Consider the following 27,159-nt stretch of genomic DNA (forward strand, 5'->3'; position numbering starts at 1 on the left):
ATAACATTAAGTTTTTCATTCTGGTGAATATGATACAAATATCCAATGCTCACCTAAGTCAGCTTCCTTAAATGTGGTAAATCCAGTATTCACGTCTGAGTTCTCCTCTTTGTGATGAACTCCTTTTTTCGCTTCCATCAATAAATGAATCATATCAGGTCGTATTATATTGTTCTTCTCCCGGACTTGCATGGTATTATCAACCAGATCGCAAAAGAATTTGATAACTGCTTGCTTTAATAATGTTATCCGCAGGAACTGAAACAAATCATAAGGGCTTTTTTTTCAAGGATTGGTTTTGGGTAGAATTTTACTCTGGTTATTCGTCAAACATCCGTTCAGTCGAATCTTCATTTGGACTTATGAAACATGAAGGTCTCACATTCGAAAAACACAGTAAAGTGATATTTGGAGCTATTTCATTGGAGGCTTTGCACCAAATTCTTTTGTGATGAACCAAATTAAGTAAAAACTCATGAAATATTGATATGACATGTTGAAAATAGGTATATTAGGAACACTGCAACGATATTCTGAATTAGAACCGATAATAGCAAAGAGCTTTTTTGGTTTCACATGTTCTGAGTCACATAACATTTTTGTGGAAAATACTTATAACATTATGTATAAATTTCTACAAATATGATTATTTTTCTATATTTTATCCAACGAATGAACTATACTTGAAAACAAACACATTTTTCGGAATAACTTTCTATAATCGGCAAAATTAAAATTGTTCTGTTGGCAATCGGTAGAAAAGTATAACTCAACCTTAGAAATCTAACTACTACCTTATTGTAGAATGATAAATGTATTCTTTTTGAGTCAGTTTTTGCCTATTCGTGCTATAAATTAAATGTTATTCACGTATAATTTTTTTCATTGAAAGTATCAGTGAATAGATAAATACAATCATAACATATGTAATGGAATCCGCCGATACTCGATGAAAATTCATGATGTATTCAAGAAAAACTTCATTATGAGATTCTCACTAAACAGTTTTACAAACCGAAACATGTGTTTCGCTATACAATAGCTTCTTCAGGTGTGTCTTCACTTGAAACGAGTGTTTTGCTATATTCCCCTAGAAGAGATATTGTAAAGCGAAACACGAGTTGCGTTCTTGTTCTGTTCAGTTATCCCACGATGAAGTGTTTTTCGGAATATAGAATCATGACAATCAATTCAGGGTTATTCTATTCTGTACAGAAATAGTTTTGATCTATTTGTCTCACAATTAATGAATCCAACATACATTGGACTGCATTTAAATGGGAAAAATTTCGACTGAAATTGGAGTTTTTGTTTGAAATATCATTGAGTCATTAGATAACGGAAATCAGATTGATTCAGTTTTTCTATATGGGGAGATGGCTGAAAACTGCATTTTTATGTACCTTCATAAGTTCAGGAACCAATGAATATGCTATGAACTTGAACATTATTCCGAATCCTCCCAAATCAGTTGCCTCCTTTCCCATCAGATAAAATTCATTATCTGGTTCTTTAAGTGAATCGACTTCCACACCAAAGGCAGAGGTAGCTATAACATCGTTAGTAAAACGGGTAAATGTGTCTTTCATTTCCATTTCTATACATTTTTGGTTTTTCTTGAGAAAATGGTTGACAAATTCCTTAGTGCATTTCGAAATCAGAACAAACGTTGTTCGCATTTTGCTACTGGTGAACGCTGGGCTGAGAATAGGTCGCATTTCTCGCCATTTTTCACCTAAAAATTATAAAACATATTACTAGCATCCACGAAAGCGCATGAAGTACACATATTTTTATTATTTGTTTCTTCGAAACCTCGACTTCAAATTCGACACCATAGGAGTTCGGCCCTGATATAGAACAAGTAAGTGTACTTATTATCAGTCTGAGAAATTTTTATTTTTACGTCGGAATTAAAAGTTTACAAATTTGTGTGAAACATCTATCAGTTCCAAAGATAGGACATCAGCTGCATTCCTGTGAGTCCATTGTTATAAGTTTTCAAATATCCTTTTAAATATAAGCGAAGCAGGAATCATTGTACTCAAGACCAAATACAAGGCCTTATCAGTGCTCTTGGCGCAGATGTGCAAGGGCGCACTGAGGCTGTTTCGATATCAATCTCTCAATCATGAATGAAGAAACTAATTCGGGGATTTCTGACTACAGAAATCCCCAAAGTACCAGTACCAGACTGTTCTCATCCGTGGTGAGTCAAATGAACCCAACCAAGCACCCTTGTAAAAAACAAGGAATTCTGTTCACTGCCTTCGAAAACCTGAAACTGGAGGACTACCTCATAGCTTTATGTAATGTTGTTCATCCAAGAAATATTTTATTTTCCTCGAGAATTGCCAATAATAGAATCTGTGTATACTTATCAAGTGAAGAAGTCGTAGACAAGTTCATGAATGAAAACGAAGGAAAAATCACCATAGATCAAGAAATCCACATCGCCAGAAGACTAATCACACCAAATGAAAAACTACTTATATCCAATGTGTGTCCCACAATTCCCCATGAAGTATTTGCAGATGAACTCCATAAAATAGGACTGACGTTAGTTTCCCCATCACTTTCCTCAGAATAGGGACTTCTAATCCGGAATATAAGCACATATTGAGCTTCCGCAGACAAACCTTTATTTCCCCAATTGATCACTCAACAATTCCTCAGTCCGTTGTCATAACATACGATCAAACTGCCTACCGTATTTACCTATCCTTCGACACGTTATGTTTTAAATTTAAGCAAGAGGGACATTTGGCAGCACAATGTCAAATCGTCACAACTACTGATCAGAATATTACACAAAACCTCACACAAGATGATTGCGCAATGACAGCCTCGTCTTCAACAAAAAGGAGTAGACACGAAATAACCACCCCAGAACCGATTACAACTGATGAAAAAGTGTTATTTGTCAAACCCATTGTAGAACAACAGAATAAAAAAGTTAGAACGAGTACAGGCGAAAAGCAACCGATAAAAAAACTACTAGGTCCCATCAAACCGATGTTTGAAGACCAATCCCAGCAATATGTATTGACCTACGAAGAAATGAAGAACTTTTTTGAAAACATCCATGGCTGTGCTGATCCACTAAGCGTTGCAAAACAATACACATCAGATATTACCGGCCTCCTAAATCAGTTACATAATACGTCCAACTGAACGGAAAATCAAAACAAGATGCACAAAAGTTCAGAATGAAATAAAGAAACAATTACAATCTGAGCTAATCAGTGACATAGAGGACAGCGACACATCCCAAGAAACCTTTTGAACTTCAAAAACCGTAAATTCAATTCAATAATACAATGGAATCTTATATCCAAATAGAAATGTTGAAAATAATTCTATTAAAATATAACCCATCAATTTTATGTTTACAAGAAACTCATTTTCGGAATGATACAGTACACAAATTATCCAACCATACTTGCTACTATAAAAACAGACCTAATATTCAACACGCCAGCGGCGGAGTAGTCATTTACGTGAGGAATTCATTGGAAGCACATGATATCCCATTGACAACTGACATAGAAGCAGTTGCAGTGTCGATCGAAGGACCGAAAAACTACATATATGTAATATTTATATACCACGAAACCAGGATCCAGAAATTGATGTCATTGCAGACCTTTTCAATCAAATCCTCACACCCCGCTTGATACTTGGAGACTTCAATTCACAACACCATATCTGGGGATGAAAAAGAACCACAACAAAGGGAAGGAAAATTGAAACCATTATGAATAATTTGAACCTCAATTTGCTAAATGATGGAAGGAATACTCGCTTCAATATAGGCAATGGCGAGTCATCAGCTATTGATCTTTCAATTTGCGAGGCAATATTGTACATGTCACTCGAATGGGATGTTCTTAATGAGTTATATGGTAGCGACCACTATCCTATTATAATAAATAATCAAAAATTACATCCATGATCCACACTGTCTTCAAAATAGTCCCTCAATAACGCAGACTGGGCCCAATTTAGTACAACCCTTGAATCACGAATATCAGGCTTGGAAGAAAATGAATTATTTTCTCTTGGCATAGATGAAATGATCAAACAATTCTCACAGATCATAACTGACAGCAGAAATATGCATTGGAAAAACTCGAACTATCAGAAATCTTCCTCCACTACCTTGGTGGAATTCCGAGTGCAACCAAGCTATCAAGCAGACCAAGAAAGCATTGAATACCTATAAAAGACACAGAACACCTCAAAACCAAATAGAATTCAAAGGCTGAGAGCAAGATCTAGGTATATAATGAAAAAAAGCAGACTCGAGTCATGGAAAAAATGTGTGTCTGGGATCAATAATCAACCCCTATAGGAGATGTCTGGAATATGATTAAGAAAGTTTCAAGAAAATATATTCACAATCCCATAAGTAACTTAAAAAACATACACAATACAATTTTAACCTCACCACAAGATATTGCAGAGGCACTAGCATCAACCTATAACCAGCACTCAAGTGACAATAATTATACCTCTGCCTTCATTACTAAAAAAAATGATGAAAAAGCAGACATAACATATCAAAAAATGGAACACGATTTACTGAACTGCCCAATAACAGTCGATGAACTCCTCGATTGCCTCAATTGTACTAAGAACTCATCTCCTGGACCTGATGACATTCCTATGATATTCATACGTATGTTACCAGAAAACACTACTGATATTCTTTTGAGAATATACAATCGCATCTGGAATGAATACGTATTCCCTCAGAGATGGGCAGAATCAGTGATAATACCCATATATAAAATAGGTAAACCCAAATCATCACTAGAAGAATATAGACCGATTTCTATTGGTTGTGCAATGAGCAGATTATTAGAGAAAATAATCAATCGAAGACTTATGTGGATGCTAGAAGAGAAAAATCTCATTATACCTGAACAGAGCGGATTTCGGAAAAAACATTCCACACTGGATAATCTGGTTGATCTTGAGTCCTAAATTCACGAATCATTAGCAAACAATCAAGACTGCATTGCAGTCTTCTTCGACATCACTAGAGCATATGATACTGTATGGCGGTACTCAATTCTAGACATCCTACAGAAGTGGTCATTTGGAGAAAACATCATGCATTTCATTGCAAACTTCCTGAAATTCCGCGAATTCCGTGTCAGAACCAATGGGGCGTTGTCTTCCTCCAAAATTCTCATAGCAATCAATAATATTACTGACAAATGTTCAAAACCTCTCAAAGCAAGACTCTATGCAGATGACCTCGTAGTTTTTGGCAAGGAAAAGAATCCGATCTCAATACATAATAATCTACAGAGATTCATGAACAATCTAGAGGAATGGTCGTCATCTTCAAGCCTTCGAATATCACTTGAAAAGACAAAATGTGTACACTTCTCGAAAAGACCTGAAGAACACCCACCTGAACTGATGATGTTTGGAAAATATATTGAGTACGTTGAAAGCATTATTTTTTTGGGACTGATAGTCGACCAAAATCATAATTGACCATACTCTCTCACAATATGATGAAAGTCAGATGAACCACGGAATAATCAATGTAGAATTTCATCGTCTTCTAGAACAATATACAGACTTCAACTTTCTCTACACAGATGCATCCAAAACTATTGACGGAGTCGGATCAGCTTTCATTATCGCAGGTTTTCAATCTTCGTACAAACTACCAAGAGAGAGCACGGTATTCACTGGAGAAACATACGCTATATGGAAAGCCTTGAAGTACATAAATATTTAAAAAATTGGAAAATGTCTCATCATTACAGATTCCATGAGTGCTCTTCTGGCAATGAATCAATCAAACACCCAAAATCCCATTATACTTTCCATAAAACAAGAGCTTCATGTACTCAAACAAAGGCAAGCACTAATCAGATTCATGTGGGTCCCACCTCATGTGGGCATCCCAGGCAAGGAAAGAGCAGATCAATTGGCCATCTCAAATCCATTGACTTATACTGAACTCAAAATGAATCACATTGACCTGAAATCTTTCTACAAACAAGAAATCATTAACAATTGGCAACATCAGTGGTACAATTCCACCTCTAAGCAAGCAGAAGTAAAAACATCAGTACTCCCATGGAAAAATATTCCCAAAAACAGAAGACACCAAGTTATCCTGACTCGTTTGCGACTGAGACATACCCGCTTAACACATGAATACCTCATAACAGGTGGTGACAAACCAAGATGTGAAGTGTGTGGAACAGACCTGAGTGTAAAACACATTCTAACAGAATGCGTGCTATATCACATCGACAGACTCACTCATCGCATCCCACAAACAATGAAAGACATACTTGGTGAAAATTGTGACACTGAACAATTGATAGCTTCCCTCAAAGATATTGTCGCAACTCAGTTCTCGCTTGGCTATTTACGAGAGGATTTTTATTTGCTGTTTCACCCATTCATTCATTCATTCAAATAATAAAAGAACTCATTTAAAACTTAATTGAATGTTTATTGTAAAAGAAACGGAAAAAATACTTTAAATAAACTCACACTCAAATGTTAATAAGAAAAAATACATTAAAATAATCAAAAAACTTACATAATACTGCCACCCAGCAGGATTGAAGAAAAGGAGATGTGCTGCATTTTCTGAAGACCCAATCGATACGTAAATGAATACTGTCTGTTGACTGTTAACTGTTAACTCTGATCCATGATCTTGACCTCCCTCAATATTTATAAAGAATTATACGCTGACATTGCGACTTTGATCCGGTCACTGTACTGAGGTAAAATGCACAGCATGCAATCTGTGCCAAGTTTGCATATTTGGAGATTGTTTTATATTCCATATCCTGTGATCAGATCAATTTCGATGTCTATGAACTTGAAATATCAAAAGATGGAATTCTGAATACTGAGTGTTCTTGTGTTAAAATATTGAAGTGAGGTTGGAATATCTTTCAATTCATATATTTACTCAAATGAATCTGAATAATTTCATGATTATCTTCTATATTTGACACATCTCCCCTCCACGTTAAAGCTGGCCCCCAGCTTTCTGGGTGGTAATGAAAAACAAAAACTCACAACTCAATAAAAATATTTTGAATAATAAAAAACAATGGGTTTAAAATATGATCATAAACATCAATTACAAACTATATGTCCTATAAAAGTTAGAAAAAACTATATTGTCCAATTGATTCTGCAACTAGGAGTTCCTACACTAATATTGTCATAGTCCGGCACTGAACTTTATCTGTCTTTGTGTCACTCCACCAATCTGTCCGCACATCGTTCCGTGTCTTGGTTCTGATACTGTTTTGGTTGACGGCTGCTCGGCTACCACAACTCAACTGGATGGAAACGTTGGCAACGTAGTAGTGGGTTGAATTGTACTGGACTATAATTACGCATTACGTTGTGCCTTGCGTTTTCTGGTACTCGCAGAACATGTTTTTATGGTTTCTGTGAAATGTATTTGTCATCCTGTTCCATGCCTATTCTCTCAATTGTGTATAGAGAAGAAGAGTTACGATTTGACATGACATATGACATACATATAATTTGATGAATATGTGAATATTTAGCGGCATTTTTCGTTCACTGAAGTGATTTTGATTTCACACTTTGAAATATATTTATATCTGTGTGTTCATCGTGTAATAGTGTGATCAAGTTATTAGCTGCCCAGGAATATAGAAATTTACTTCGTCGAGTGCTTTTTGGAAACTTCAAACATCATCATTTGTGGTTGTTGTGTCAGCATTTATGAAACTAGCGTTGTTTTCATAAATTACTTGCGAAATATTTTCTGTAGACTGCTTGGGATTTGGATTATCCTGGTACTCAACGGTATGATGGTGATTCTGAATTGTTTTGAGTATTACAATTCTATTCACATATTATGTCTGTGGAAGATGTCTGCCCACACAGGAACTGTTTATCAGCTACTCTGAACAACTGGTAACGCAACAACGTAAGTATTTGTTTCTGGTTGAATATGGCACTAGTGCCTGCGATATTCCTATAGTCCATTCATTTGAGCCATGATGATTCAACTTCATGTTTCCCTAGGTCATCGTGCTGTCTGTGGTAAATAGCAGATACCTTACAAATTTCTTTTTCAATTTTGAAGCATACTTTTGATTTATGCTTGAGCATAATTTCAAAATCCATTGGTTCTTTATGACACACCCATTTCAACATTAATTTCTTTTTGTACAATTTTTTACTGATTCCTTACAGTATTTGTCACCTGTCTATTCAATTGTCACCTCATGTGATATACATTTCACTGAATAATAGGAAATTGAAAATAGCAATAGCAATTTATTTTCTTTTCAATGAAAATAAACAGCTATTGGAAATATTTATCGAAAACAACTACTTTCCTGGCTAGTACCAACGACGAATATTGAATTATATCTGATAAATATATATTAGAAACCACATGTAAATTGCATCTCTCAGATTTTGCATATATTATTATTATTCTCTATATACTCTTTCACCTTTCTTCATAATTACCATGACGTAGTAACTTTCTACATCTTGAAACATCATATTTGTCTTTTCTTAAGACAACTTTCTGTGTCGTACTTTCTACAACATCGTACCTGTCTTTCCTCCGAAGACCTCATGTATGCGCATTTCATTTCATGCCTCATACAAAATTCATATTATAATCATCATCATTTCTCATGAACATCTAACATATTTTACACACCTTCAAAAATGAAAAATTTCATGCAGTTTTGGGAGCGTCCTCCACAGTCTGCCTTTTCATCTTGTGTGTATAGTCTACCTATATAAATGATTCTTCTTCAATACATAATTATCAATTCTCACCTTTTCAATATATCTATACGCTTCTTTTATTTCTCATAATATTACAAACTTCACTGTTTGTAGATCATCAGTCTGAGATGCTATTTCCTATCACTTTCCATACAAAATAAAAAAATAAAAGTATGTGGTGACATTGAATTGTTTGTACTTCTTCTGGCCAGGGGTGTGTCAATAATGCATTTGTTATCAATTATGTTTCTTTTCTTATGTAATTACTGCTTATTTTTCCTTAATTAATTGTATGTGAAATTGTATTTTAAAAAACTAATTGCAACTGAAAAAATATTTTGTATCTGCATTTTTATTTAATTACTATTCTCTAATGTTTATATCCTAATTATTCTGGATTCTTTTATGTTTAAAATTGAATATTTTAATTTGAGTCAGAATACTCATCCATAAAACAGTTCACAGTTCTGGAATTTTTGCGTATAATAGATACCTAACTAGATAAATTAATTGTTGTTTAATATTATATGTACTCTGGATATGCCCTACCGAGCATAATTTAACAAATTTAATTTTGTTATAGGGGAGGCCCTTAAGATTATGCAAAAAATACTGAGCAATAGTATTTGAGAACAAAACATTTTGTGAAAGAGAGGTAAGTATGTATGAAGTGTAACATTGCCATGTAAAACATGTTTTAATAAAATTTTTGAAGACCATCATCTTTTACTACCTCTTGATATCAGTCTGCGAGACTGATCACTATTTATAGCAAATGAATTATTACTCTTCAAACTCAAAGGAAAAAGTTTGAATATTTGGCGGGCATATTAAAATAAAACCATTCCCAGAATTTACTGAAAATAGTAAATCTGAGGGATTTTTTAAATATTTTATGTTGCGCTGTATCGAAAACAACATCATAAACCAATCGACAGGGGTTCATATTTATACTGTATGTCAAAAATGAGGATTTTTTCATGTTGGCGATCATGATGGCGTTCCTTATCTCAACAGTTTTCAAAAAGTTAATAAAACTCAAAAATGGACCTTTTTCTTGTATCAATATACTCATTGATTAAATTAAATGTATTAATTACCTAATAGCTGATGTTGATGACTACTATAATTTTTTTCGAGTCATCACCAATAAATTGTTAAAGGATGATTGGGAACAAGGAATATCTTATGAATCCAACTAATTGAAATTATGATACACATTCCCAAGCCGATGTAACCGATATTGATTTGTGTATCATTTATATTCCAAAAAGTCAGATACGAATGCAAAATTTCGAAATCATGTGATGAATAATCGTACGGAGCTGGATGAACAGGTATTCCATACGTTTAGCCAATCTCAACAGTACAGTTCCAAGCTGATGAAACAGATATTGGAAAATGTACCGCTCATACTTTCAAAATTTACAGACGATAAATGAAAATTTTTTCAAATTATTCCATTGGCAATCTTAAGAAGCTGAATGAACAGATATTCTTTATGATTGCTCAACTTCAGTAATACTTTTCTTTCTAAGCTGATGGACAGTTATTAGAAAGTGTATTACTCATAATTTGAGGAGAAGGGAAACATGGAAAGTTGACTGAAATGATAGGTTGTATTTGGATTAAAAAAAATTGAAGCACAAGAACCAACTTATAACATATTCAAAACTAATTATCAAACTATCAAAAAAAAACATTCATTTGAAGTATATTAAAAAGAAGGAAAAACTGTAATTTTACTGGATGAAACAGCTATTAAATTCTCTCATTATTCTCAACCAAAAGAAAAATACACTTTTCAGCTAATTACCACAGAATATTATTAATACTTGAACAATTCAACTTTTTGTATCAGAAAATTAGTTTCGCAGGCCCATTATGAAGAATGAAGCCCCGAGAACGAAAGAGGCGCCTCCACCACGTGTCGCAACTCAGTTCTCGCTTGGCTATTTACGAGAGGATTTTTATTTGCTGTTTCACCCATTCATTCATTCATTCAAATAATAAAAGAACTCATTTAAAACTTAATTGAATGTTTATTGTAAAAGGAACGGAAAAAATACTTTAAATAAACTCACACTCAAATGTTAATAAGAAAAAATACATTAAAATAATCAAAAAACTTACATAATACTGCCACCCAGCAGGATTGAAGAAAAGGAGATGTGCTGCATTTTCTGAAGACCCAATCGATACGTAAATGAATACTGTCTGTTGACTGTTAACTGTTAACTCTGATCCATGATCTTGACCTCCCTCAATATTTATAAAGAATTATACGCTGACATTGCGACTTTGATCCGGTCACTGTACTGAGGTAAAATGCACAGCATGCAAATCTGTGCCAAGTTTGCATATTTGGAGATTGTTTTATATTCCATATCCTGTGATCAGATCAATTTCGATGTCTATGAACTTGAAATATCAAAAGATGGAATTCTGAATACTGAGTGTTCTTGTGTTAAAATATTGAAGTGAGGTTGGAATATCTTTCAATTCATATATTTACTCAAATGAATCTGAATAATTTCATGATTATCTTCTATATTTGACAATATACACATTTTACGACATATATGAATTAATTTTAAATATCATATACTAGGCATTTGTATTATGCCGTTGCTAATAACCCTAGCGGTTGATGCAACTTTCTTTTAATAAAAAAAAAAAAATCGACACTATATATCTAATAGTACGAATAGATGAAAACAAGTCACAAATATTTTAGGAGAGCTAAGTTTGATAACGTGATGTGAACAAATTCTCCAGAAAAGAATTGTACAAACAAATTCGATACTTCATTCAATTTTGATAATTTTTCACTTTTGTAATTGAACTAGTGTCCCTCTATAAGAAGGTTTAGCATACGTGGAAGTCATTTTTCCATTCTGGAAACTGTGTCTATGTTCTTTCATGCAGGCTTCAAATATCCTTTCAGTTTCACGTATGTAAAACATTCCTATAAACTTCTGTGAATGGTGTCCAAATAATAACTTTTAATTGGTAACACTTTTCAGTACTCAGTATCAAACTTCTATTGAAGAACTGACATGCGTCCTTTGCTGAAAATATTTTTTTTCACGGAACCAATTCAGTTCGACATAAGCTGCATCAACGTTTCTGTCTGAGTATATTAATGTCCTATCGTTGGCATATTGAAAAAAAAATTGTGCTCGTAGACAAAGTTGGTGACTAATCAATGAATGCAAAAAAATGATAGGTCCTAAAATAGTTGCTTGTGATACTCCATGTTTGATATGTCCTATGCTGAACTCTGCTATTGATTTCAATAAACTGTGTTGTATTCAAAAGGAATGAATGTAACATTGTTTCAGTAAAACATTTGAGTCCAGTTCTCAAATCAAAGTTTGAGGGCTGATGCTATCAGATGCCTCACTTAGGTTTTTTTAGGCTAACACCAGTAATATCGTTAGATTGAAAAGATGATGCGATATGTTCTACCAACTCGTTTATTGCCTGGATAGACAAATTTGATCTAAGACCATATTGTGTTTGTGTAAACTATTGAATCGATAAGGTTTGCACCGGGTCAAAAGGTAGAGTCACGCTGGTACAGGATCAACCGGCTACTTTATTATTCTTAGACAATGTTTCTTCTGGTTTTCAGGTTCTAATGTTCAGAATCGTCCAAAAACAGAGAATCAGTTGAGTACTGATAATATTTACGCTTCACTATGTTCAGTATCCAGTTGGGCCATTGTTTTCTAACGGTGACGGTGACGCTCGGTTTGCATGGAGCCAGGGATGATTCGACGCACAACGCAACATGTTATATTATTACAATTAGAGATCACCGATTTTTTGTCAGATGAAATGTAGCCCCTGTAACTCACTGATAATGTAGCTGTCTGAGGTGACAGAATTTTTCAAAATCGGTTGAGCAATCAACTGAATTTTCACTGAACAGTTCACAAATCCACAACACGTGTTCCACTATCAATAGTTCCTCCAGGCGTGTTTAATACGAAAACAGTATTCATAATAATAATTTACATTATTTCAGATTTCTATCAGGAAAATTCTACATACCTTTTGAAAAAAATAAATTTTTGCCAAATAATGGATCAGCCTCCTCTGGAATAAAGTTTCTGTGATTGGTGAAGTGATCAAAATCTTTAACAGTGATTTTTCTCAGTATTTCTGGATCCTTTATCAATAAAGTAGGTTGACCGGATTCATAGATCCCATAATATCTGGAAACAAAGGGATAGCAGAATGTAGACACTTCACAACTGTCAATAAATGAGGACGTCATTCGCCAAATTAAGTTGGAAAAAAAGAAAACTAGTTTCCAAATACGTCCTATGAAAATGAATCGTCTTTATTTCCTTTCTGCACTCGAAATGGGTGCAGTTTAGCCTGGAGCTATTTCTACACTTAACATTGAGTACAGTTGAATAGTAATGTATTACAAAAGCATATTTATTGAAATACAAAATTGTACATGAAGTAGTGATCTAAATAACACAGCAATCATCAAAACCTATTAAATAGTAAATAATTCATAAATAACGGATTTATTTTATAATTTATCATGGCTCTTCAAAATAATGTATTTTCAAATGGCGTTAAAATTGATATTTAGATGAATGAAGTCGGTTGATGAGGATAAATAAGTGAAAGATTTCTGAAACAGGGCTGAAGAATGATGATGCGTGGTACATGCAAATGATATATGTTCCTTACATCTAATTAATTAGGAAATCGACCCAGGTATCTGTACAGAGTCTAAAGAATTTGGCATTTCAATATTATACAGGGTGTCCCTGGACTTCCTCTTTTCCTCTCGGGAATGTATAGAAGGGGTCAAAATATCACCAGTACTTCATATAACTTTTTTTCCTAAAAGTCTTCGTAACCAAGTTACGGGCCCTTGAAGTTACAAAATGAAAAATGTTTTTCTTTGATAACTTTTCAAGTGAATATTCAAAATCATCCAAATTTTGGTATTTGACTAAACAAATGAATTCCGTCGATGAGCTTTCATGCAGGAGTCAGTTGTTTTGCTACAAAGTTAGGAACGGACTACCCCCGATGGTCCACACCCCAAAACTTTGAAATGACAGATATTTTTCAATATTTTTCAACAAAATAAGGTTACTTGGACAATTTTATGAATAAAAGTACTCGTGTGGAAAGTCGATCGGAGCAACGAGTCTTGATAAAAATGTAGTTCTACTCGACGACATCAAACCCGCTCGTCCACCATTATTTGAAATCAATAATTATCAAAGCAGAAATAATAATGATAACGTTAATACAAAGTATGCTAAAATGAAGTCGTAAACAAAAAGTACAGTACCTATATGGAAGTTCAAGTCACAATTGTGATAGCAGATATTTTTTCAAAAGAAATATCAAGTTCTGTAGATTCGTGGTGTTTTTAAACTAACAAGCTACTCTACTATGAAATATCGAATTCATTCCATATTTTGTATGTACATAATACGTGTGGAATAATCACGTTTCGTGTTGATCAGTTATCTGAATCTCATGAAACTCAACATTCGAATGTTTCAAATTCTTCTTCACAGCTAAACTGTTGAGGAGTTTCACTGATAATTATAATTTTATGGGAGAAATTCTTTAACACGAATCTAAATTTACCTATCATTTCCATTTTCCTTAAAAACTAATATTTTCGAATAATGGTAGACATCTCAGGATAAATGTTGTTGAATTAACGTTATCATTATTATTTCTGCTTTGATAATTATTAATTTCAAATAATGGTGGAAGAGCGGGTTTGATGTCGTCGAGTGAAACTACATTTTTATCAAGACTCGTTGCTCCGATCGACTTTCCACACGAGTACTTTTATTCATAAAATTGTCCAAGTAACCTTAATTTGTTGAAAAATATTGAAAAATATCTGTCATTTCAAAGTTTTGGGGTGTGGACCATCGGGGGTAGTTCGTTCCTGACTTTGTAGCAAAACAACTGACTCCTGCATGAAAGCTCATCGAAGGAATTCATTTGTTTAGTCAATTACCAAAATTTGGATGATTTTGAATATTCACTTGAAAAGTTATCAAAGAAAAACATTTTTCATTTTGTAACTTCGAGGGCCCGTTACTTGGTAACGAAGGATTTTAGGAAAAAAAGTTATATGAAGTACTGGTGATATTTTGACCCCATCTATACATTCCCGAGAGGAAAAGAGGAAGTCCAGGGACACCCTGTATATAGTGATGAACAAAAATTATACTGCCTGTATATGGTCGAATTTTCTAAGTAAAAATATAAATCGACAATGGAAATTTTGCACTTTCTGAAATTAGATTTTAGTCAATTTTTATGAGTAGATTTCCATAGATAACATATCCATAACTGAATCTCGAAGGAACCCGAATTTCAGTAAGGTCAGGAGGACGGTCCAGTATTATCAACCAACCACCACTCCCGACACCGTGGGGTGAGGGATCATTGGGTCCGAGAATTATGTGCCCTGAGCAAGCATAGTGAGCAAAGATTGATATCCTTCTGCATTTGTCTGACTAAATCCGAATCCGAAATCGGCTGCTCTATGTTCAGCCATGAGTTGAAAATTTTGGCCAGATGGTGGTGGATGCTTGGTAATTTTTTTCACCAATAAGTATTCAGCCCATCTATGCCTGTAGTAAAAGAGTTCTTGAAGTCCACAAGGACTTCTTGAACGGAATCCGAGGCCATCGGGTTTCGCAGTTCATTGAGCTCAGCTTGTGGAAGCTTTCTGCAGAAAGTAAGCTTCGAACTGCGCTAGGATTTCAGCGATACTTCTCGCTCGCCTCACAGTGTTGTCAGCAGCACCCCACGACTCGAAGTGTGATAGAAACGTCGGTTTTTGGTGGCTATTTGCCACACCGCGGGCGTGAAAACATTAGATACGAGACGCGTATTTCTCGCTAACGTGTTATCAGCCTCCTTGTGTACCCATCGTTTAGCCTCATGGCCGGGATTTCGTCCTTGCGATTCGGTTAGCGATTGGATCACACTGTACACGGCGGTGTTGATTTGCCAGATGTTAGCCCCCTGTTAGAATATTATGAACCTCTATATCCAAACAAGCCAGTCCTTGTGGTTTTAAGAGCCTAATTCTGTGGTGCGCCCTGCGTGTTCTGAATATCTCCACTGGTGGCATGATGCGAGTTTACCGTCCAGCTGTGCGAACGGGCGGGCCCCTTCCTCGATTACCAGGAACTAAGTTTTGGATCTACCGAGTGGTTGGCCCTGTAGACTCACGACCGGCACTGAAGGAAGACTAGTGCGATCCCAGGTGTGCCTGGGCTGCCGGTCCGATTCTGCAGCAGTTGCTTGGGTGAGTGTTGGCGCAACTCACTAAAGGCCTCAGGTGTTGGTGGACATTCCTGTTTATCATGCAAGATAAGCTAATGCGATGTTTTGATATCATTATCATAATTTGAGTTTGCGCTGGTCAGGTCATATCCAACAAAGCTTTGATATTTTCGGGAGGGCGCGCCAGCATCATCACCAACGACCACTCCCCACACCGTGTGGTGAGTGCAGTTAGCCAGACAGACTTCTGCATCTGTCCGGTTGATATTTCTGCTTCAGTGCGGCGAACTGGTATGATTTTGAGATTCGAGAGGAGAACTGGCATCATTTCACAAAGAACTACAATAATCAGAAGAACCATCTTAACATATTGATCTGGATAGACTCTTCGGAGTTCAAAGAGAAAATTTCGATACTTTATTCGCTTTTTTCCTTCTCTTGGACGATATTCCTCTAGCCAGAAGCTAAAAACTCCACGACAAATACCGTCTTGCTCTGGTAGTCGAGAAGGCCTACATCAGGCTTATTAGCTCGTATGAACCTGAGGGTGAGGAATAAATAGTTCCAATAAATTGGACACTTCTCGTTTCCCACAACGGATTCAATATATCCCGGAGCGTAGGTCAAAAACTGTGTTTCGTTAATACCGTAAGAGTGCCGTAGATGGTGGAGCCGCGTTATGTCGATGGACCGTATATGCGGAACATGCTTATAGCAAGTGCATTAGGGTCTTGGACGCCTCGCGGCAGGCCCTGCACCTTGTGTCAGGAAATCTATGCCCATCACGCGACTGCGGTAGACTAAGGTTCTGAAGATACCATCCTGGCATGCCATGATGGAACCCTTAGTTACCGACTTCAGCCCACTCGAGCTGGGGAAAGCGAAAGCCAGGCGCTTTGATTAGCCAAGGTCTTCAATGTTATTGAAGAAGACCCCATGTATTGGCTCATTCCTGTGTTGCCGCAGAAGTGAGATGATCTCTGCGGATTTTATATGAGCCTTTTACTGAACGGATTCCAACTCGGTGACAGAGTTGTGATCATTTCGTTCAGTGTCGAAAACTGAACCGAGTTCATCAGCTGTTCGGGCAGCTGCCCTATAGAGAAATGCTCCAATTCCTGATGCCTCATGGTCACGGATCATGCAGAGAAGGGAATCCGCACTTTTGCCGACTTTACAGGCTACATCCAGACCATTTTGTCATGAAGACACTCTCGACGAAAGTCCACGGCCTACCTGTTGTCGAGGAAAGTACAAGCGTGAAACGGTTTGGGATGCAAACTCCTATAGAAATGCATTATTTTTCGGGTCTTTACGTCAAGTTGATATTGCTCCTCTCGAGTCCACGTCACTACTCCAAACGAGTAGATTAAGATTGAAACGGCAAGCATATTTGTTGCAGCAACTTTGTCTTCCCCGACACTTCCGATGACCAGATCTGTCGAAGTTTGTACTGGTACTTGCCGCGAAGAGAGTTCTTCTCTGCTGTTACCTCTTGTGAGAGGCGTAGTTCCATTCCGAAGTAAATATACGTCTCTCCAGCATCCAAATGGTGTTGGACGCTTTCATCTACGTCCTTATTATTATTGTTACTATCAGTAAACTTGTAAAATACTTCGAAATATCGAATCTTATATATAAATTACTGAAGATGCCGATTTATTCTCAGTAAAAATATAAAAAATTCTCAGGATTTGCTCCTAATTTTCACGATATTATCGGACCAACTTTTCACTTTCAACCCCATGTGTCTCCTATTCTATTTTTGTCTACTGAAAACCGTCCATCACTATCATTATTTTTTTTTATCATATAGGGTGTATCATGAGTGATATATTCAGTTTCAGGAGATGATTATCTATCATATTTTATCAAAATATCATATTAGCTTCGTTCCGATAAAATATAGGATATCTAATAATTATTAAAAAAATTACATTATTCAATCTGCCATGAGAGTAATTATTTCAAATTCCAGTAGTTTTTTACATTTCAACGAATAGATTTCGAATATCCAGCTTTGCAATTTTCAGCTGAAATAATTTCAATATTATATTTTAATAAACATGCAGTGGGAAACAGATTATCTATCTGTTTCGAAATGTTCCTGATTACAAGTGAGCCAGGTTAATGAAAAGTTGTTACAAATACCAGGGTGATTCCTGAACATTAATCCAGTATGCACACAAACCCGTCGAAATTGAACTAGCACTCTAGTGTTGTCCCGAAGTTTCGTTCAAAGTGTGTACTTAAAGGAATAATAATTATATTTCAAGTTGAAGTCACTTACCTTGTGCCTTGAAATTGGTTATAACACCTAACAGTGAATTCAAAAAAGCTCTCCTTTCTAATAATGAATTTCCAGTCATCTCCAAGTAACCATGTTGGACGATCGTTTTGTTTGACACCTCGTTCTCTCCAGTAGCTTAAGGGTTTAATGCAGAAGTAATAGATAATGGCGGCTAATGCAGCAGCCCCCAGAAACCACTGAATCATCTTGCAAATATCTCACTGATTGATGTTTTACAGGAAAATTGTCATTACTTATTCAACTGAGTTATGAATCTGGAATCAAATAACGATTTATATCAGGATATGTCTGGAAACAAAAAAATGTTTATTCGGTTCATTTTATCATGAAACTCTGATTCCATAATAATAACAAATTGAACGGAAATAACGACTTTATGGAATTATTGAAATGTACATTTCCAAAATAACATTTGAGAAGAAAGTGATATATGCCATCTGTGATAAATCGACTTTGATAGAAATGGGGTGAAGGAAAAATATCAAAAAATGAGTTTCGTGTGTTATAGGTATCAATAGATTGGATTTTTCAAATTATTTGCAAATATACAAGTATAAGTGTGGTAAGTTGTATATAAGAAATGTAGGTGTGTAGGTGGATACCCAGGTGGTTCCAGAAGTACAAAGCCTGACTGGAGATGGCGGTAGTTGTACGAAAAATATTATTGTACTAGAAAGTATACAATCTTTAAAGAATATGTTTCAAGTTTGAAGATGCGCGTTGTTTAGTATTTGTTTGGCAGGCATCAATAGTGAACGTTCTTTGTGAATTTGTGAAAATGGATAAAATTGTTCATCGTTATGTGGTACAAGATTTTTATTCGAAAGATTAAGCCCAATCCACACAACAGCTGAACTGGATTCTACTCTGGATGAGTCTGCTCCTTCGTTTACAACAGTGAAATATTGAATAACAGAGTTTTAACGAGGCCGTACGAGACTTGAGTTTTTAGCGAAGTTTCACAGCAAAAAAGTAGAATACTTTTGTCGTTTCATAACCATGAATGAGACATAGGTCCGTCTTTTTGCACCCGACGAAAAAACAATCAAAACAGTGGAATAAAAAGGAAGAATAGGCTCCAAAGAAGGCGAACAATGTTTCATCTGAACGCAAGGTCATGCCATCGGTTTTTTGGGATGAGCGTGTGATCATTTTTATAAACTATCTTAAATGAGGCAAAACTTGTTGTTTTGAGTTTGAAACAGTTTAGTCCTGGTTGTACATAGTTTTTTTTCAAGGACAAAACAGAAACACTACAGTAAAATCGTTATGGCGCTCTCAGAGCGGTACCTGTGCGAAAGTAGCGATTCACGTTGGATTTGAATCGCTGGAGATTAAATCTATTTAGAAAAACGTTCTCAGGAAGTTCATTCCACATACACGCAGTTCTCTAGATAGAAAGTTGTTAAACAGTGAAGTTTGAAGTGTACTGAGTTGAACTTCAAAACGATGAGCAGCCATAGTTAGTCGCGTATTTCTGATATGTACCGTTCTTGGTGAAATGAAATGAATGTTCCAGGCTATCAAGATTGCACGTGATGTTCGCGTCTCCAATCAGGCGGATATCTCTTTTCTGGATGAAATTCATCAACTTCAGGCTATGTTTCAGAGCAGAGATCCATACATGAGAACAATACTCCAAAGAAGGTCCGATTCGAGCTTTATAAAGCATCGAAAGTTGCTGCGGTGTGTATAGTTTTTCGATTCGGAACAGTGTTCAAAACTTTTGAAAAGCAGCCTTTGCAATTCCAGCGACATGATTGTGCCAAGACATATTAATGTTCATTTTAACCCCCAACAAACTTATCGAAGCAGAAAGCGAAATTGTCTGACCGGATATTATTATAACCCAGTCGGAGATATTTCTCTACTTGGAGAAAATCAATGCCTGGATTTTTGTGGCATTGAATTGAATCTGGTTACTTTCGAAATCACTTCTAGATCCTCATCAAGATATGCAACATTCTGGTGACGGTGAAGATGTGCCTTCGTTGCCGATGTCCTGGAATCCAAATGGAATGACGAGACAAGTGTGCTGTCGACAGCAAAGCAATATATTGGACTCTTGGTTTTCTCCAAAAAGTCGTCGATATACAATGAAAAGAGGGTTGGAGACAATATGGATCCCTGGGGAACACCAGCGTTGATGGTGAAAGTATTCAGGAGATATCCATTGACGGCCACTTACAGGGAACGTTCTTTCAGGAAGCTGAAGAGCCATTCACAGAAATGATTCGACAAACCAGAGCATCGAAGTTTGGCCAGCGAACCCTCATGCCACACACGTTCAAAGGCCTTAGATATAGCAAGCGCAACAACTCTTGATTCTCCATGTGGCCTGTTGATCTTTGTTTCCGAAAGCCATATCGATGATCGCTCAAGATGTTGAAGTCTTCCAAATATTTGGGGATATGGTGGTTTACTACTTTCTCCATGAATTTTGCTATCACTGATAGCAAAGCGACTGGTCTATAGTTATTTAGAAGACTTTCCTTGCTCTTTTTGGTTGCTGTTCTTGCTACCTCTGTTAACATTCGTCATGTCATTGAAATCATTTATTTTGTCAACACTGAAAGGTAAAATGAAAATATATAGTTGAGTCTTTTGAGCGCAGCGGAAAAGTACTTGTTGTTATTTTTTCACTTCCTCCTCAACCCAATACTTGAAGGTGGCTGACAATGTTTCACGGTGAGTTTCATTAGTTCGGACTTCCATTGTCTAATATGATATGATTTGGAATCTCTGAAATGGCAAATGAAAATCAAAATGACAATTATATGAAGGAAAAAAAACCCTGAAAAGAATTTACAATAAAATAAAAAATTAAGCAAATAATTGAAAATTGAGCAATAAAACTAAGATAAAATATTGAAAATCAAAAGATCACAAGCTAAGTTACTTCACGACGTTTCGATAGTCTGCAATTATAATAGGGTTCTTCAGCACAGGATGAAGTAAAAGTATTGAAATTCGTATTGAAATTAGGAATTACCAATTCAATACATGAATTTGGAAAAAATTTTAGCTTTCACATCCCCATCTTTATACTTTATAACATTTTGAAAATTTTTTCATTCAGTTTGTATCTGAAAATTACTCATGTACATATATGATGTTAACATCTTCGTAAAGAATTAATTTGGAAATATTTTGCTTCCCTTGGAAGTTTTTCACGATTGGATTTCATAAATGCTAGGAAAACATGTCAATTCCAGTTTTTTGTATGAATTCGATATATGTTTATACCCATAGATAACCGCAATAGATTTTTAATTATTGGAACACACTTGCAGACCGGTTTCGAGCTGTTCGGCCAGTCGTCAGTGCAAGGTAGTGTCTCTCAGAGTATCATTCCTCGAACAAGGCTGAAGCAGACAACAAACAACAGGTTCGTATTCAATTCAAGTAGTTCATTCGAAATTATTTTTTCTTTTGTGCGATTCAATATGGAATATTCTAACTGAACAATGATGCTCATTGTCGTAGTGAAATTTTTTGTCTTTTTCATAGACAATAAATAACTTAACGAACCTTAACGGGTTGTTGAAATTGCCATTATATGGCAAATAAAAAGAAATGTTTCTAGAAATATCGATATTAATGTGTTTGTCTTTGGGAAATTATTAAATGTTCCGCCATTTTGTAATTGGTGACAATGAATGTACAATTTATATGAGAATTGAAGGAGATTATTATGAAAGTAATTATATATTTTCGAACAAAATTATAGGAGTTCATGATAATGAAGGATATATCAAATTGTTCGACTATTCATTCCTACAAAGTTTATTAATGTTGAATCAGAATAAATGTATCAATGTCATAAATATAGTTATTGTTTTGGTATCTCAGATAGGGTATTGATGATTCAGGCAACATTTTTGTTATTTCAGGTACAGGTTCAATCAATCTACCTTAATGAGGTTGACTATGTTATTGTATTTTTGAGGATTTTTTTGTCAAACTGCGTCAGTTCACTTGAAAAGGGTTTAATGAAACTAGTCGTAACAAATGAAAATCTCCATAGATATCGGACGGAACTCATTTTTTTTATCCTATATTCAATATGAATTTCCATAAAATGAATGGGTAATCAATCAAACAACTTTCAGATATGAAAACAAACGAAATTGCAGCTGCTTTGGAGATATTACAAAAAGTAACAAAATTTTATACCGTCGGCTATTGAAAGAGAAAAAAGGCATATTTCTATTTCAAACTTATTTACTGTTCCATGAAAAAAGTGAAAGATAACGCAAAGATGGATTAATACACGTGAACATGTTGTTGAAATACTTGCATCAATGAATCCTCCTGGAGAATATAACAATTTTTCAGTTGGCGAACCGAAAGACATTCGTTCACCTTTTGAGTTATTATGGTAAAAGTAAGATCAGTGACTCGAAACAACTCCGCTCAAAAGATAACACTGAATAAGAAGTACTGTAAATTTTCGAAAACATCTAACATAAGCCGTCGCTTACGATAATTCAAACAGCCAAATGATTATTCTTTGTTGTCCCTTTTAACTGATTTTTTTAAAGTATGTATATGCGAAAGTAATTTTCCCATTGTCGGAAAACATATTTTGTGTAACCATTACCCAAAATTTCTAATGCGACTGATTTTTGCTAGTTGAGGAGTATCAACATTCTATCAAACCCATCGATAGTTATTTAAAAAATATCAGAAAAACATACCTACACCTATGTCGTTCATAGAAAACTGTTCAGTTTCAGGAGTGAATACAGTCATTCGTCGGCCTTGAGTGCTGTTGGTGACGACAGAGTTGAGTTATTAGATAACAGCAAAGTATGTGTGATGAGATATTGAATTATTCTCGATTGAGTGGAGCTTCAGTGGAATTTCGAGAGTTATATTTATCAGATCGTCAGTAACAAGTGAACGTTGATAATGAAATTTTCAATGTTGATTAACGATGAAGCAAATCGTGCCACAAAGCAGCATCCTCTGTTCTATTTTATATAGATTGTACATGCTGTAATTATCATCTATATAATATAAATGCCAACGACACTCGTGTGTATTTTTTGTTCAAGGTGAATGATACGGAAGATGCTGTTAATATGATTAATGAAGACTTATCAAGACTCAAAATTACGATCTGAGATGCCAATTGTATACAAAAAGTTCAGAACTCGTGTTTCCGCCAAATTTACGGTCTCAGAAGGAGAGATAGGATTTCACATGAGCTGAAAGTAATTGATTGGCTAAATATGTTCAATCGTCGTCGTGGATTCTTTTATGAAATCCACAAAACTAATATATACGTAAATCTGTCCAGGGAGTAACATACATGACAGATGTTCACAGTATTGACTCGAGGAGGAAACTTCTTATTGATATTCCAACACACATTGATGCAGCCGCATCCGAGATATTAATACAATTCAAAGAAGATTTAACATCGTTGCTTATCGATGGAGAAAAAAAGTATGTTTATATTTCAAACTTACTAGCTGTTTCCTGAAAAAAAAAGGAAAATAATGAAAAAATTCTATATAACGCGTTAACATGGTGTTGAGATACTAGTATTATTGATACATTCTAATTATTATAATGATTTTTCACTTAACGAATAAAGAGACATAACTTTCCACATAAAGTCAGTGGGCACACTTGAAGACTGGCTATAAATCAAATCATCTAAAGGAACAATTCGTTCAGGCCAGTCTCAACTCCCTACACTGTAGGTTAATAGACTGACATCTATCAGAAAACAACTACTCCCTTGGTTAATACACGAAGGGCGTTGGATTATATCCGACAGGTGTCAGGATTCTTTACTGAAGTCATTCCTGCATAGGCTGTTGACGATACAACATACAATTATTGGAACACACTTGTAGACAGGTTTCGGACTGTTTGGCCAGTTGTCATTGCAACGTAGTGTCCATCATCAACATAAAGTCGATGATTTCAGAGTATCATTCCTCGAACTAGGCTGAAGCGGAAAACAAACAACAGGTTTGTATTCAATTATAAAGTATTTCATTCGAAATTAATTTTTTTGTGCGATTCGATGTTCACAAGAGAGAATTTTTTTCAAAAAGGATTTTTCTTTCAGTTTGTATCTCAAAATTACTTCTTACTATGATCTTTACATCTTTGCAAAAGTTAATTTCGAGATATTTGCTTCCATTGGAAGTTTTTCACAGTTGGATTTCATAAATGCTAGGTAAACATGTCAATTCTAGTTTTTTTCGTATGAATTCGATATATGTTTATCAAATAGTAGAATGTCATCTGAACGTTAAGCCAACAATTTAGTTTTCGACTAACCCATTTCTTGAATTCTGTAGACTCTAGAGGAATGTCATGAAGTAGTCATTTCAAAGATATAGTATGTTGTCAAAGTACTGAAAGAAGCGTTTCTCCCATTTTCAAATTCGATGAAGACCTCTGAAATGTTGATATTTTCATTTTGTTGCTTTCTCATTTCAGAATGCCATTTTGTGGTGTCATCGACAAGCAACGTAACTTCGTCTTCAATGTTGATGAATGGATCATTACCTACACAAAGAACAGGAGAGAACAGTTTGATCTTCCTCTTGAAGGTGATCACTTGGTGATCTAAACACGTGTTGAGGTGGTAAAATAACGGTTCGTGCTGGGAAAAAACTCCAGTAATATTCATTACTATACCAAAGGTTCCAAACAGTCCATCAAAAGTAAATAATTTATTTGTTAAAATAGTTTATTTTCTGTTGAATTCCAATTTTCATCCGAAATTTTTATTATATTCCTATCTTGAAGACAAAATCTTTTATAATTTCGATTTTGAACTCCGAAGTTATTGAAATTTCAATTTGATCTCGCAATTTCATTCTGGAAAAATGTGTGGCCAAGACCTGTGTATAAATTAATAAACACTTGTTGAAACAGGCCGAATTTTTTTAAAACTTTTGTATCTGTGTTAATTTTTTGTTTATGGTAGCTTCTCAATCAGGAAAAAACAATAAATAGACGACTGTGACTCAAATTTTACAAGATGATGTACGAGTACAGAGTACGAGTATGTGTACCCTCTCTTCATTATTGAAGTCAATAAGAAAACGATCAAATTATTCGAAAAATTGGTTACCTGCCAATCTTAACAACAAACAACTAACTGAAAAAGTTTCCCCCTTCACTTTTAACAGACCCGCAAAAGCGAATGAAAATTAAATCATTTCAATGATATCCGCGACGTAGTAAACACTTTGCAAATGACCATGGATCATATTAACTCGTGTTTATTACGATGGATAACTCAACAATCAAGTTTTGATCAATTTGCCATCTGATGAATGAGTGCGCTGACAGTGACAGCGCACAGAGCGGTAAAAGCACCTAAAACGTGGACAAAAATAAAATCTCACTTTTTTTAAATGTTATGGATAGGAATTGACATATTGTAATATTCTTAATGAAAAAAAACAAATCAATAACGAAGATGAAATAAAATATTTTTTTGTATTGAAAATAATAATAATTTTTACAATTAAATAAAATTACAAAAAAATATAGATATCATTAGAAAAGTCAACAGATTTCACTTCAAGAAAAGTTTCAATGAATATTATCCCTGAGGAGGGCTGTCATCCAATTTAAAAAACTACTTAGCCTCAGCACTAAATGGTTGCTTTTGTTTGTTTTGTTTTCACCTCATGCTACTAAGATATGCTACATAAATTTCATTTTGAAATTACCAAATGGAATATGAACAGTTATTAGTTGTCAAGTACCGGTTCTGAACCTCCTCATATGGATCTTGAATGATGCAATATAAACATGGACGACGTCACGCGACCTTGAACATTATGTGACGTTGAAGGGACTGAGGGCGTCACACTAGCTTTAGTTATGACCTTCAAATTTAAGTCTGACCTTGGAAAACTGACCTGTGATCTCGAAAATTTAATTTGACCGAGGAAATTGAGTTTGACCTTGAGAATTGAGTTCGACTTTGATATTCTGCCCTAAGGGTCGTGAAATGATGTGAGGGTGAGGGATTTGTGTCGAAACAAAGACACAGCGGTGCAAGGATGTATTGCAATGTTGCTTTCGACACTTTGATAGCTGAGTGTACTCGATTCGAAGCACTCTTAAAAAAAGCGATTTATTTCCAAAAGGAGTACCCAGTTACAGGAAAAGCTATTATTACAGAGTATATTTAAAATAAATATTGAAAATAATGAAATATAGAAATGTATAAAATTAAATGCTAGAACAAAGTATATATAAAATATTCGTTTACGTAGAATTTCAGAATAGGAATTGAAAATTGAGTATATAACTCAAAAAGTTACAAATCATGCAATGTAGCAGTACTGACACAAATGTTATTTATAGTATTATTAAAAGTGATTGTGGATACATGATACCAAGGCGTTTATAGAGAGTCGACATAAATATCAATCACAACGTTTACAGATTTTATTGAAGCTACTGCACATAAAATTCAATGGTGACGGTAGCATAACATTTGTGCGTGATGCTTCGCAATAAATTCAGATTGTGTCGACCATCACTTCTTGGTACTAAGAAATTGATTTCGGGTAGAAGAACCGTACTGTCAATATTGTTGTTTAGTAATTTATGCAAAAATTTCATATCAAGGATACTCTCCTATTTTCCAAAGATGTCATATCAAATTGTGTCAACAAAATGTTATGATCGATGCCTTTCGTAAGGTAATGTCCATCAACTTATAGACTTAAGTATTTTAGGAACTTTTTTTGCACGCTCTCAATTGA

The 27,159-nt window shown here is 35.1% G+C and overlaps 1 protein-coding gene and 1 long non-coding RNA gene across 3 annotated transcripts; one reads left to right on the forward strand and one right to left on the reverse strand.

Annotated features, from left to right (window-relative positions):
• LOC141481291 (cytochrome P450 9e2-like) lies at positions 1-25,665 on the reverse strand. 2 transcript variants are annotated; one of them, XM_074172686.1, is made up of 5 exons: positions 25,506-25,665; positions 18,380-18,654; positions 12,844-13,007; positions 1,404-1,735; positions 1-258 (listed from the first exon to the last, which is right to left on the reverse strand). In XM_074172686.1, the coding sequence occupies exons 2-5, from the start codon at positions 18,583-18,585 to the stop codon at positions 16-18; spliced, it is 945 nt and encodes a 314-aa protein (XP_074028787.1). In that variant the 5' UTR covers positions 18,586-18,654; positions 25,506-25,665; the 3' UTR covers positions 1-15. The 2 variants fall into 2 exon arrangements, with proteins under 2 accessions (XP_074028787.1, XP_074028788.1); XM_074172687.1 differs by lacking the exon at positions 25,506-25,665 and adding an exon at positions 23,101-23,240.
• LOC141481292 (uncharacterized) lies at positions 21,607-25,630 on the forward strand. Its single transcript, XR_012464871.1, has 4 exons — positions 21,607-21,788; positions 23,134-23,401; positions 23,461-24,388; positions 24,866-25,630. It is a non-coding gene; the product is annotated as an uncharacterized lncRNA (long non-coding RNA).
• Positions 25,666-27,159: the final 1,494 nt, after the last annotated feature.

The sequence above is a fragment of the Leptinotarsa decemlineata genome, unplaced genomic scaffold (assembly GCF_025532065.1).
Source record: "Leptinotarsa decemlineata unplaced genomic scaffold, Ldec_3_MD MMD2_tig00000133_RagTag_RagTag, whole genome shotgun sequence".
NCBI classification, from domain to species: Eukaryota; Metazoa; Arthropoda; class Insecta; order Coleoptera; family Chrysomelidae; genus Leptinotarsa; species Leptinotarsa decemlineata.

What these genes read in the sequence shown, in the direction of transcription:
- LOC141481291 (XM_074172686.1), bottom strand. Translation starts at nt 18,585, where the DNA reads ATGATTCAGTGGTTTCTGGGGGCTGCTGCATTAGCCGCCATTATCTAT. An exon ending in AACCAATTTCAAGGCACAAG is followed by an intron (nt 13,008 to 18,379) that starts GTAAGTGACTTC and finishes CTTTGTTTCCAG; the next exon opens with ATATTATGGGATCTATGAAT. An exon ending in TGGTTCCTGAACTTATGAAG is followed by an intron (nt 259 to 1,403) that starts GTACATAAAAAT and finishes GATTTGTTTCAG; the next exon opens with TTCCTGCGGATAACATTATT.